The 13256-nt window shown below is 38.1% G+C and overlaps 1 protein-coding gene across 1 annotated transcript; it reads right to left on the bottom strand.

Annotated features, from left to right (window-relative positions):
* Nucleotides 1-6787: 6787 nt before the first annotated feature.
* On the bottom strand, nucleotides 6788-12854 carry rnf114 (ring finger protein 114). The gene is made up of 6 exons (XM_057827124.1): nucleotides 12680-12854; nucleotides 11574-11724; nucleotides 11250-11356; nucleotides 9694-9808; nucleotides 9505-9612; nucleotides 6788-8126 (listed from the first exon to the last, which is right to left on the bottom strand). The coding sequence occupies exons 1-6, from the start codon at nucleotides 12814-12816 to the stop codon at nucleotides 8061-8063; spliced, it is 684 nt and encodes a 227-aa protein (XP_057683107.1). The 5' UTR covers nucleotides 12817-12854; the 3' UTR covers nucleotides 6788-8060.
* Nucleotides 12855-13256: the final 402 nt, after the last annotated feature.

The following is a 13256-nucleotide window of genomic DNA, read 5'->3' as shown; positions in this document are numbered from 1 at the left end:
TTATCAGTGTAAGGAAAAGTGGGCCCCTGCCACCCTCATTGCTCAAAATGCATTGCTGTTTCCTACACAGTTCAGACAGCTGATGGTGTTAGGCGTCGCCATGTGGATCAACTCTCTGGCTCCTTCTCATTTTTTTGACTTCGCGTCGCATCAACGCGTGTGACATGGTGAAAATGGACTATGATTGGTCCGACTGTCGGTCATCTACCTCATAACTATCACTTAATTGTATTTTTTTGTTACTGTCGCATTTTCTCCAATATGTTAGACGATAAATAATCGATCAAAAAAAAAAAAAAAGAAAAATTGAAAAAAAACGTTCAAAAAAGTAAATATCTGAAAAAGAAAATCTCTGCAATTTCTACATCGCAACCCTTGTTATATTACCATGTTTCACCCATAAAATCCCCCAAAAATCTAGCTGTGCCCATTCACAGCTGTGTCTTGACACTTGGTGATACATGCAACATAGAGTTTTTGGATTGAAACAAGGTAAGTACGCGATAATATCTCATTAAAGGCATGGCGTCTGTAATTCTGCTCTCGCGTGCTCTCACCTCCAGATAGGGGTTTGCTGTTTATTTATTTATTTATTTATTTATTTTTAAATGCCCTTCTCAAAGTTTTTCTTCCCCCAGAAAATTGAGATTTTAAGCTTTCCAGTGTTGTATCACACATGCATATAGGACAATTTTGAGTTTGGACAAATTGGGGCTCTCGGAGCGGAACTTCAAGTCACCTTAGAGTTTTCTGCCACGTATGTATATATACTGTATATATATATTTTCCTCACTTGATCAGTGCTCTTTTCCCCTGTAGAGGGAAACAATAATATATTGTTTTTGAGAATATGTGCCCTGGGTAATGTGGGGGTGAGATTTTTTTGGGGTATTTTTATTTTATTTTTTTGCTGTTCATTTGTTTTGGTTGTTTTTTGTTATGATATGTAAAAAAATGCTCATGGTGTTACCTCATTTTCCTGTACCGCATGGGATCAATAAACAAAGTTTACAATTTCAAATCAAGTGCTGCAGAGTTAAAAACCAAATAAGAACATTCAGCCTTTTGGTCCTAATTGCATTAAACAAGACCCAATAGAACTCAGGACAGTCTTGTCACACCAACAAACATGTTGCATTGTATTTATTGCATGCAGTTGTGCTAAACCTATGATGCAATTCAAGCCCTTTGGTGTTTGTTGTCTATGGGGAGAGGAAAGCTTCTCATCTCTATTCGACACAATTATTTTCACTAAATGGTATTACATTGTCTCACCTTGCTCTGTAGAGACTCTCAACCACCAAACTTCTTGATGTAGCCCCCCTTTCTAGTTTTGCTCTCGGCAGATGGAGAAGAGATGTTAGCTGTGAGAGAACTAACGAGATACTCCAGTGCTCCTGGGCAGGAAGGAAGTGGAGCCGAAAAACATGGCAGCGAGAAGTCTTTCTTGTCTGTTTGATGGCAGAGCTAAAAATGGAGAAGGGGGGCAAGGTAGGGAATAGGAAGAAAGATGGGAAAAAAGGAAGAGAAGTGAACACATTAAATAAAAATTTCATAAAGTTCACTGAGTAGTGTCTTTGATGCAAGCCTTAGCTACTGTGTGGAGTCTGCGGGCTCTGTGGAGGTAGCAATTAATGCTACACGTAGCCGGAGGCCTGCTGCGAAAGGAGCATTTTTTTTTTTTTTTATGTATCGTACCATCATTGCATCTAGATACACTGTACCAACATTATCGGGTTTATCACAACTCATTTTCTACCTTTCCTCCTGTGATTACAATACATTGAACTAATGTATGACCTCAGGTCTGCACAGCATTTTGTAATGCATGTGCACTTACACGGTCAGGAAAAATACCTTAGATGTTTTTTTCAATTATTGAGTTTATTTTCATACATCAGGCACACCTTGTAAGGCGCATTAGTTATAGCAATGTACTGCATTTTTCATTTGTTCTTTATCTTATAACATGATAATTATTGTTTGTTCTTTACCTTATAACATGATAATTATTGCTTTATTATTTCATTTAGTTTGTTTCATTAATGGGTTTGATAAATGATGAGTGTGTATCTTGACTACTTTACTGTAGCAGTGTAATACAGTTATGCAACACCAAAATAGTTTCGAGGACAACCAGAATTCATACATAAGGCGCACTGTCAATTTTGTGCGCCTTCTAGTCCGAAAAAATGGGTGGTGCCCATTGGTTTGATTTCCGTGCTTCAACTAAATGACATCACTAAGTTAAGGTGCTCAAATGTTTTGGTCAAAGTGTGGCAGATACCAGGGGTACGGAAATTATTCAGAGTTCAGACCCTTTAAAAATGTAGTTATATAAATATTTGTTAATTTATTCTTCATTAATGTATACAAGGTTACCCATATTCACAGAAAAACAAAAAAAATTGACATCGTTGAAGATTTATTTGAAAGAAAAATTGAAATATGACACAGCCATAAATATTCAGTAGTAATTTAGTATTTAGTAGTAGCTGAAGCAGTCTTTTGAGGTAATACACTCATGAGTCTTTCCAGGAATGATACAACAAGTTTTTCGACATGTGGATTTACGGACCTTCTGCCATTCCTCCTTGTAGATCCTCTCTAATTCTGTTAGGTTGAATAAGAAATGTTTGTCAACGGTCATTTTCAGGTCGCTGCAGAGATGCTCAAATAAGTTTATGTCAGGGCTCAGGCTGAGCCATTCAAAAACTGTTGAGTGTTGAACAACATTGAGTTGTTCTGAAGCCACTCGTTTGTTACTTGAGCCGTGTGCTTAGGTTCACCATTTTGCAAGGTGAATCACCGGTCCAGTCTCTGGTCCTGAGCAATCTGGAGAAGGCTTTCGTACAGGATTTCCCTTTACTTGGCTTCATTCATCTTTCTTTCGATTCCAACTAGTCATCCTGCTGATTATGATACTGCCAAGACTATGGTTTACTGTTAGGACTGTATTGGACAGGTGATGAGTACTGCCTGGTTTTCGCCTCACACATTGCATAGAATTAGGGCCAAAATGTTATTTCTTGTTCTCATCTGACAAGATAATCTTATTTCTCACAATCATGGAGTCCTTGGGGTGTTTTTAACAAACTCCATGCAGGCTTTTATTTGTCTTGTACTGCAGGGCCGTGCAGAGACCAATGGAGGGGCAAGTGCTCATGGATCAAAAGGGGCATATGAACAGGAATAGGTATATTAAACCTTGCAACAACATAACTTCCAGTTTAGCCAGCTTTACAGTATATTAGGCTGTATTGGCTGAGCGAAATTGTGTTGGTTCATTCCACTCAAATGGATGTACATGAACTCTGCTTTATAATATACTGTACATACGTTGCTAATCAGTACCAAAAAAAAAAAAATCTACTCACGCATTCCAGTCATTTTTCAGGAAAAATTGGCAAAATAGACAAGCTTAGATAATTTTGATTGGATGATTATGTAAATATGATATGGATGAAACAGTTCAAACATGGTTTATGTGTGTGTGCTTGTTTTTCAGAACGGAAACATCCTTTACTGACAGCTGCAACTTCTGTGTGGCGGTCAACTGTCAAAATATTATAGTTGACAAGGAAGTGCTGCGAATGTACAAGCTTCAATTTGTGGACATAGTGAAGAATCAAGAGGGTCTTGATGCTTCAGAATACAGGAAACCAAAATATGTTTCCCTCTCATGGTTCTTATAAACAAGAAGGATATACTACCAAATTAATTGTTATTTACTTATTCTCACAAAATTCTTATTTAAACTAGTGATCTACCAATACCATTTTTTTGACCCAGATATCGATACCACTTTGTTTTAAAATTTATGGACAGTGTATAGAAAGTGAATCCAGTGGAACTTTTTATTACATACAGTACCTGGTATGGTTGACTTGTTAAATAAACCTTTTGGCTCAAGAACATCAAGCTGTTGTCATAAAAAGTCCTGATACTGACGTGGCAGTGATTTCTGTAAGTCTTCAGAAAGATTTACAGTGTAGATTGTATTTTTTCACAGGAGTAGGCAACTGAACGAGGACTGACATCTCTAATGTCTCCGAAGCTCTTGGCACTAGTGTGTGTTCAGCACTCATTGGCATCCATACATTCACAGGTTGTGACTCTGCTAGTGCCTTTCATGGCAAAGGCAAAAAAAAAACATTTTCTGTTGCATGTCATGAAAAAGAATACCTGACTGGGTTTGCAAAGCTGGGCAGCAGTTTTAAACTTGTCTTACAAACTTTTAACAAGTTGTGTAAATATGTGTGCCACCTATATGGCCAGTCATCTGCCAAAAATTTAAATGATGCCAGATACAGATCTTTCTGTGTGGCCTCGTCAGCCTTGCCAGAACCCTCAATTCCACCAACAACTGATGCTCTGTACCAACACAGGAGAGTAAACGATCAAATGTGACACAGGGAGATGTTCTTGTATGTCTGCAAAACTTTCTTGTACTGATTTATGTCGGTGCCAAGCATGCGAGAATGTTTCCAAAGAAACAGAAGACACTCGGATGGGATGATGACTTTGGTGAAAACGATTTTGAGGAGTAATGTTGTAATGTACCGTTTTACGATTTATTATTTCTATATATTTTTTTTTACTTAGTTTTTCAATATTTGTATGTGTAATAATGTGTATTTTCATATGATGAGACACTACCATGTTTAAATAAATGTTGTTTTTGTGAATGATTCCAACCTTTTGTGTATATACAGTGTGATTCAAAAAGACTGTGCCAAAATTACAACGGCATGTCAAAAATGAAAAACATGAAAATCTACCTTGGACAGATGTTGGAAGTAACTTTGAAGTTCAATTTCAGGTTTTCAGAGTATTCAAATATGGCCATTACCAGCAGCACGGACAACATCACGTTGACATGAGAATTCCTCCCTAATGTCGGGTTCCACGGCATTGATTGCGTCTGTTATTCGAACTTTCATGTCATCAATATTTGCTGGAAGTTGTGGAACATACACTTAGTGTATAACATACATTATGTGCCATAAAGATGGATAATGAACTTTGTCTTTAACATACCAACACCTCCAGCAAGTACCGATGACATGAAATATCGAACAACAGTTGCAATCAAGCCAATGGACTGCAACATGCACACGTTTGAGAGGAATTCTCTTCTCGGCTTAATTTTGTCTGTGCTGCTGGTGGTGCTCACATTTGAGCTTAAAACATTAAATACAACTTGAAGTTATCTTCAACATACAGTATATAATAATAAGTTGAAAATGACTGTTTTTTTTATTTCCCAATTCCCAGTATTTTTAATGGGAATTCTAAATCAGGCTGCTTGGGACAGCTATACTTTTCGCCAAGATCGTCATCCATTGAATATGGTACGCCCGCCGGTGTCTTGCCAATGTAGTTACCCCTGTCAAAAATTGTATCCCCTGGGCGGAGCCACTGCGCTGTACTGATTTACATGATTTCCATGTTTTGGTGATGTATGAAGTTTTAAAACATGGCCCATCCATAAAAAAAAAAACAACAACGTATTTTTATCTGTCGTATAATGTAACATGCGTACTGAATGTAAAAAAGGCGATGTTTTACTGTTTTACTCATAGGATGACTTATAACTGTTATTACTCTAATTCAAGTCCTGTATCAAGTTTCTCCAGTTTAATAAACGTCGATGTCCAAAATATATAACTGTGGTTCTTTTCTGGCTTCAATCGTTTAAGTTGACATAACTCATAACCAATGTGTGTGTGTGCGCTCCCGCGGCCAGGGGATACAATTTTTGACGGGGGGTAACTAAAATGGCAAGACAAAGCTGGTGGCTCTGTTTTACAATTAGCGTCCCTAGTGGGGCAAATTGGAACTCCGCTCACCATTTTGCCGGTGCTCTCTGGATTTTCGTGGTCCACATTTTCAATGCTTGGTTCTTGCTCAGTCGTTATTGTCGCTTTTGAAGGCTTAGGTTTGAAAAGATTATATATCTATATATATCTATATGTATCTATCTTAACTCTTTAGTACTCAGGTGGTTTTGGCTAAGCAAAGCAAATGACTAAGGTACTAGTCACATGTTCTGTTCGAAAAATAATTTTGACCCATTATAGAAATATTTTTGTTGTTCATTTCATCTATTTTTGTTCGTTTATTGCTTTACAATTTTTATAGACAACATTTTACCGGAAAACTCTTAATTTTAAAATCATATATAGGAAAGTCAATTACATGCAATGACACATTTCAGCCACCAAGGGGAGGCTGGCCCCCTCAGCCCCCACTTAAACTCCACGTATGGTCACTGCCCACTAAAATCAGGCTTGTGATTGGCTGCATGGCAACCAGTTCAGGTTGGACCCTGCATACAGCCCATGTTCAGCTGAAACAGGCTCCAGCACCTCCACGAAATGAAAGCTCATATCGTAAGAATGAGAGAAAGCTGTAGGTAAGAGTATTTTCATAAATACCTAAGTTTTATTTAACACACGATCCAGATCAATATTGTGCCTTTTCAAAGACAATTCCTATTGTGCTAGTATTTTGTGAAGGTGCATCATACTAAGATCCCCTATTTGGTTAATTTCGACAACACTATGTGCATTATTAATATCTGCTACTTTCAGTCCAACCTTATCTTCATTACCCTTGTAAAGACAAGTTTATGGAAATCATTACATTGTAATAGTGGTCATACATGTAGTGCTGTGATTGGTATATTGAAAGGGTTAAAAGATGCGATACAAATTGTTACACATTTAAATGGAGAGCGGCACCAAAGACTATTCAAGTCATTAAATGACTGAAGCTCCACAGCTACTCCATCTGGGTTTATTGTGCAGCATAAGTATAACGTCTTTGTTCATAGTACATGTCAATGTAAAACACTGGTGTTTGGCAAAGAAAAACACAATGACAGTGAACACAAACACACTATTGCCATTATGTGAAATAGCTGTGTAACAATCTGCTGCCGTTTTAAGGAAGCAATGAGACTGGCCTTTAAACTGTCTGCTTGTCTTCAAATTTTCAACAGTCAACAGTGATGAAGTGCATCCGGAGCAACTAGATGGGGAACATGACATACAAAACTAAATATAAGATACATTTGATCTCCTGTGAATCGTTTACAAGTGGGGCGGTTGTTATTCTGCTTGACTATGACCGAGAACTGCTCATGTACGTAAATTGTAGTCATACTACTTCAAATAATTTGAAGAGCAGCAGTACAGTAGAGCACATGTATGTACAGTAGTACAGTATCAACTGTCCAAAGCGGCTGCCAGAGGAAGGCTAGGATGCTACTGCCCTCCAGTGGTCAAAATACATGCAAAAAGATTAGCCACATAAAAATCACTGAGGTGGCTGCAGTACAGCACACTTGCATTATTTGTTCCATGAACCATTAGCCCTATGATTTGAGAAACTGGGGGATAAGAAAGATCTACCATCAGGCACATAGACAACAGATACATAAGAAAAGAACTATAAATTTGAGGGGGAAAAAATTGGGTTTGACCCACACATTTTTCCTTTCTGGAACACAGATTATACACAGATGTGTTAAAAAAAATCTGTAAAATGAACACATTATACGCCAGGGTAGTAGGACAAAACGTATAAATAAATGGGACAACACCCTCCCTCTACCCTGTGAACCACGCTCAGTGTGGGATTCCCATAAAATATTAACATTAATCTTCCGTTCAGTCAGGTTCGTGATGGTGTTACTGAACTGTAAGACTGAAAAAAGACCGTTTCATCACTTTGCTATCAACTAATGAATTGATTTAGTGATGAGTAAATATTAAACAGGTTGCAATGGAGAGGAGTATTTGAGACAATAAAACAAACACCTATAAATCTGACAATATGCTCCACTGTGGTGCATGGTTTATTCCTACCATATCAAACCTCTATATTCAAGGGTACAATCTCTTCTGAAACTCATTAGTCATCCACCAATATTATGACTAACAAATGACAATACAAGCGTGCTGTTCTGCCTTCTTTAAAAAAAAAAAAAAAAAAAAAAAAAAAAAAATCACATCTCGATCCTCCGTTTCCTCCTTAGGAGTGTTTTTCACACTTCAGTTGTCCAGAAGGGAGCGCTGTAAAGCCTCCTGTATCATCGTGTGCTCATCAGTGGAGTAATCCTGTGCAAAATATGATGAAGCATATTAATTACATTGGAGATGAAGCAATTAGTGTTGCACCGATACCATTTTTTGGGCCCGATACCGATACCTGGCTGTGCGGTATCGGCCAATACCGATACCATTCCGATACCACTGTTTGCAAAAAAAAAAATACATATGTGTATATATATATATATATTTATATATATATATATATATATACATATATGTGCGTATAAGGGATGCAATGATACAGTTAAGTCACGGGTCAGTACGATTTTCGATACAATACATTTAATGCTTTAATTTTTTTTTTTTTTTTTTTTTTTGTGCTAATAAGCAAAAATAACAGTGCCATCATATAAACAAGCATTTTAGTGCATAATATTTATGTGCTTACTTCTTATTGATCTGAAGAAAAAATTTGTATATAAGTGCTGAGAACAATTTTTACTGTTTGTAAAGTGGGTCACACTGTTGATTACTGCAGCTCTCTTAGCAGCTATATTTACCATATAGGCAAAACATCCTATTTGTGGTCCGAGTCCATCTGTAACATGTACTGAATTAACAGTATTTGCAGAATTAAATATAGTCACTGGTATGGATTGATTTGGCCTGCTTAACTTCCATTTAGTCATGGCGGTTTCTATTTAATCAATGTAGTATATGGACTACCCGTCGCTCTGGGCTCACGCAGCTAATGGCATGGGATCTAATGAAGTACATCTAGGTTGCTATTTGATGATATCTAGTGTGTGCGCGCAAGAGTTGGCATGGGATCTAACATAGGACATCTAGGTTGCTATTTGATGATATCTAGTGTGTGCGCTGCGCCGCTTGAGTGTTTTCTGGCCACAGAAGTCACTTCTGCTCATTACTGCACCACACCAGCATATTACAATCGACTTTCATAAACAGGACGAGTTTGAAGTACGGCACTCTTAATTTGCCACTCATTGTTCATCATGAAACCATGAGTTTGCTTAGTCTCCCACGGTCTTAACCTTTCTGATCCCATCGGCGCTACAACAGCAAGCGTTAGCTTACCCATGCTAATCGTTTGTGAATACCATGTTAAATGAGCAGCGTGACATCGCGGACATGCGTTGTAGTGTACATCCGTAATATTGAAAACGAAGGTGTTAATTTCGTTTGGTAATTTCGAGACAATGACATACAGATTTAATGATTTGGGAAGTTAGCTCACGTGGGGAGGACAGTATATTTGCGTTCAAGTGATGCCAGTAGATGGAATCGGCACCCTAAATGTTGGTACTCGTCGATACCGATACCACCAATTCGGGCCGGATCGGCGCCCCCTGCCGATACTGGTATCGGTATCGGTGCAACTTTAGAAGCAATCATTCCCATGATGGGAAGAGTGTGAACTCACAACAAAAGTATCATATGAAAACGTGTGTCGAATCTTCAGATGCTGGAAGAAGTCAGTACTCCTGTAGTTTGGATCCCCCCAAGGCATCGAAGCACAAATGGGGCAAACCTACAGACAAGAAAGGAATTTTCATTCTTCATTCTGTGCATGAAGTGCAGGTAATACAGCAGCCGGAAGAGGACTTCTCACCACTTGGCGTGAATCGCGGGCATGCTGGGTAGTGCAGTGCTCAACCAGGCCGTCTTGATCAAGATTCTGGCAGTTGCAGTAAGGGCAGGTAAAAGTATAACGATTTGGCACCGGACTGTGGAGACACAATTGAAAACAGCCATACTGCTTGATTTTCTTTTAACCTCACTGCTGTTTCTAAGAAGTATAAAATGATAGCAGATTGAATCACAGTGGTACCTTGAGATAAGAGTGAGCCAATTTGGGATTATGTTTTTTGATGCGAGCTGTCATTAAGATTTCTTTGCTATGACTTCCTAGAGAAAAAAAGTGATAAAACTGTTTGGTGGCAGAGGCCTCAATTAACCTCACACCACGCATGACCCCCCCACCCCACCCCAGAGTTCTTCAAAAACAATGACTGAAGCGGTTTTTAATGTTGTTTCGAAATCTACTTCCAAACTAAACAATAAACTGAGCAAAACATTAGACTATACATTGTGCATTTGTCTTAAATTCCACTATCTTAAAGTGAAAACATAATTCAAAAAACACCAAAAACAAGATTATATTAGGATCCTAATTTAAAAACCCATAGACAGGCTACCAGTAGGATTGGTGTCAATTTGATAACCCTTTAAGCCAAGTATATTTGAAAATAAAGTGAGAAACAACACACACAGTATTATAATAGAAAAATATTCAAAGACTATAGTTTAATCCAGTTTGAAGAACTATAATTACTGCGTATTAATGTGCAGACATCCATGCGCAGCTTCTTGATGTCATTATACTGCCCCCAGGTGGCCGATACGTGGACACCAGAAGCAGAAGCAGCAGCAGCAGCAGCAGCAGCTGCAGCAGCAGCATTCCGTTTGTAAAGTTGAAGTAAATAATGTGACAAAATGTGCTCTACTGCTACTATAAAGTTTGGGAATTATCTTACAGCCATAGAACCATCAGCCTTACACCATTTTAGATAAGCGATCAGCCCATGCTCCAAAAGAAATGTTGGCATTTTGGTCAACCCTTCCTAAAAAAAATTGCCAGAAGGCAGGATCAAACTTGTATTTTTCATTCGATCGATTTGTAGTATAGTATATACTTAGGCGTAGAACACCTTGTTCTATAGGTTGCTTTGAAAACAGGAAGCATTGCCATTTATTTTAATGGGCAAAAGATAACTACAGGGATAAAAATGTTAAGAGTTACAGGCGTGTTCAATAGAGAATTACACTTGTATCTACAGGCAACACTGTAAATTGCATTGTATGGATTTTCGCTTTGTTGCCAGGAAATAGACCGTATCACTGACCCTGTCATCATTGACATGGTGCCTGATACAGTTATAATTTCCTGTTCATATAGGTTTTACCGTACCTTTATTTGTGTCAAACACTTATCCTGATGACCTGAAACCGGTGTTTAACTTCTAATTTCCATGTGGAGGTTTAAATCTCATATTCCTGCTGGACTATAGCTAATCCTACCTGTGATATCAATTGACTACATTTTACAGTAGGACAAAATTAAATACAGAAGTAGTATTTTTACACAGTTTAATGTTATTTCTTGACCTGATGATAGCAGGCTGGCTTTGAGCAGTGGTCCTAACTCCTTCCTCAATGTACTCCTGGTATTTTGGACAAGCTCCTGTGTGAGTTCTCATCTGAGAAAGACCAACCTGAAAAATAAGACAATAAATTAGGAACACACCCTGTATAAGGATTAAAAGTAACACCAACCCCTACTTATTTGAATAACATACTATCACCCTCCCCAACCCCCAAGGAAATCCAACTCTTTTTCAGTTTGTTGATAGATATTTTTCGATTCCGTATGCAACATACCAGCAAGACCATATTTAAAGCTTGAAGTCAAGAAATTTAATCAAAACACACCTGAGCGCCACACCCTTTGCACGCCGCTACAGATGATTGGATGAGGGCCTCAAGCTCTACAGCTTTTGTGCAATGGCCTAGCGCAGCTCGGCACACAGCACACGCGGGTTTCTGTGGACGCAAACATTTCTGCAAACAAGTCTGGCAGAACCTAAAGGTTGGAAGCGATGGAGATGATTAGCAAGCGGGACAAAAAAGGAGTTTCATACATAATCACTGTCTAATGAGGAGTGACCTTAAGTTACAATTCAGTACCCTGCATTGACTGCTTTGAAAATTCCTTTCATGTTTGAAATATACGTTTTATGAAATGAGCCAATATCCCCAATTGTAAGGCCTATACCGATCGGAAAAGAAATGATATGGAAATATGTCCCATGAATCTAACATCAACAGCCATTGGAGGTAAGTTCAGCCAAAGATTTGATTATTAACTTGATTCTTTCTATTGCTCCTTTTTCTTTACAATTTTATGTTACAATTTCGGGAGGAGAAAATGTGGTCTTATATTCTTATGTAGTCAACACTAACACATAGTTTTCGTTTGGTAATGTGACATTAAAAGTACAACTGCAGTAATGTACAGCACTAACAATGACATTATTTGGACGACAAGGACTTGAAGTCTTTAATCATGGTTTGTGTGATAAACAAGGCGAAGTAAAGGACTACAACTCCCATCCATCTACGGTCTTTGATGTAAACAAAACCAAGACTTGTGGGGAAAACTAGCGTTTTGCTAAATAACCAAGTAGGCAAAAAAGACGAAGAATAATCAAAAAAGTCGATGTGTTCAACCTATTGTGCCAATAAAACAAGAACGACATAGTGGAAGTAGTTATTTCCTTCATGTTTACTCCCGTAGACGGAGGTTCAAAGACCGAGGAAGGAAGAAAAAACGTTTACACGGTCACGCACATCACAGTCAGCTGCATTGTGCTAGGAGGCCTTCAAAAACAAAATGTTTCACATGATGTAAGGCCAGATCGAGTTAATGAGTTGATTAAACAACCATTCTCTTCCCAAATTATTTCCATAGACGACGCGTTGCTGATGGGAGAAGGTGTCAATGAGAATAGCTGTCAGAGGGTACGAATATTACTTACGTGTGGCCGCACTGTGTTGTGACTGGACTGTCAAATATCTCGAGACAAACAGGGCAGAGAAATTCTGATACATCGCCGTTCGTGTCGGAGACGTTTTTTTTGTGCTGTGTAGCACTAAAACCTCCTAGCATCGCCATTTCCTTTCTCTTCACTGTGTTCAATTCCCACAAACCACGTGATCCCGTCATAATATGTACTCCGTGCGGGGGCGGAGCCTACGGCTTTAATCATCAGTCGGAATTATACATTAAAATGATCTCATTTGAGAAATCCCTGCCTAGCTTTACGTCTTAAATAAAAATGTTTTATAAGCAACATCATTATCATTAGTAGACATCTCGTGTTCCTCGTTATTATTATTATTATTTTTAATATAAAGTAATGCATATCTAAAAATGACAATATACGAAATCTATATTGCTAAAACGTTTGCAAAAACAAAGCAAAAATCAGTATGGTTTTATTCAATTTTTGGGTGACATTTTGTTCTTCGCAGATAAGTGACAAGCAGTAAACAACCAGACGAATACAACAAAAAAAGTGATGTGACGCAAGTAAAATGACCCATCACTTTCTT

Source organism: Corythoichthys intestinalis, chromosome 2 (assembly GCF_030265065.1).
Source record: "Corythoichthys intestinalis isolate RoL2023-P3 chromosome 2, ASM3026506v1, whole genome shotgun sequence".
Lineage (NCBI taxonomy): Eukaryota > Metazoa > Chordata > Actinopteri > Syngnathiformes > Syngnathidae > Corythoichthys > Corythoichthys intestinalis.
Note: the sequence above shows the minus strand (reverse complement) of the source record. Positions and strands in the feature narration are given on the sequence as shown.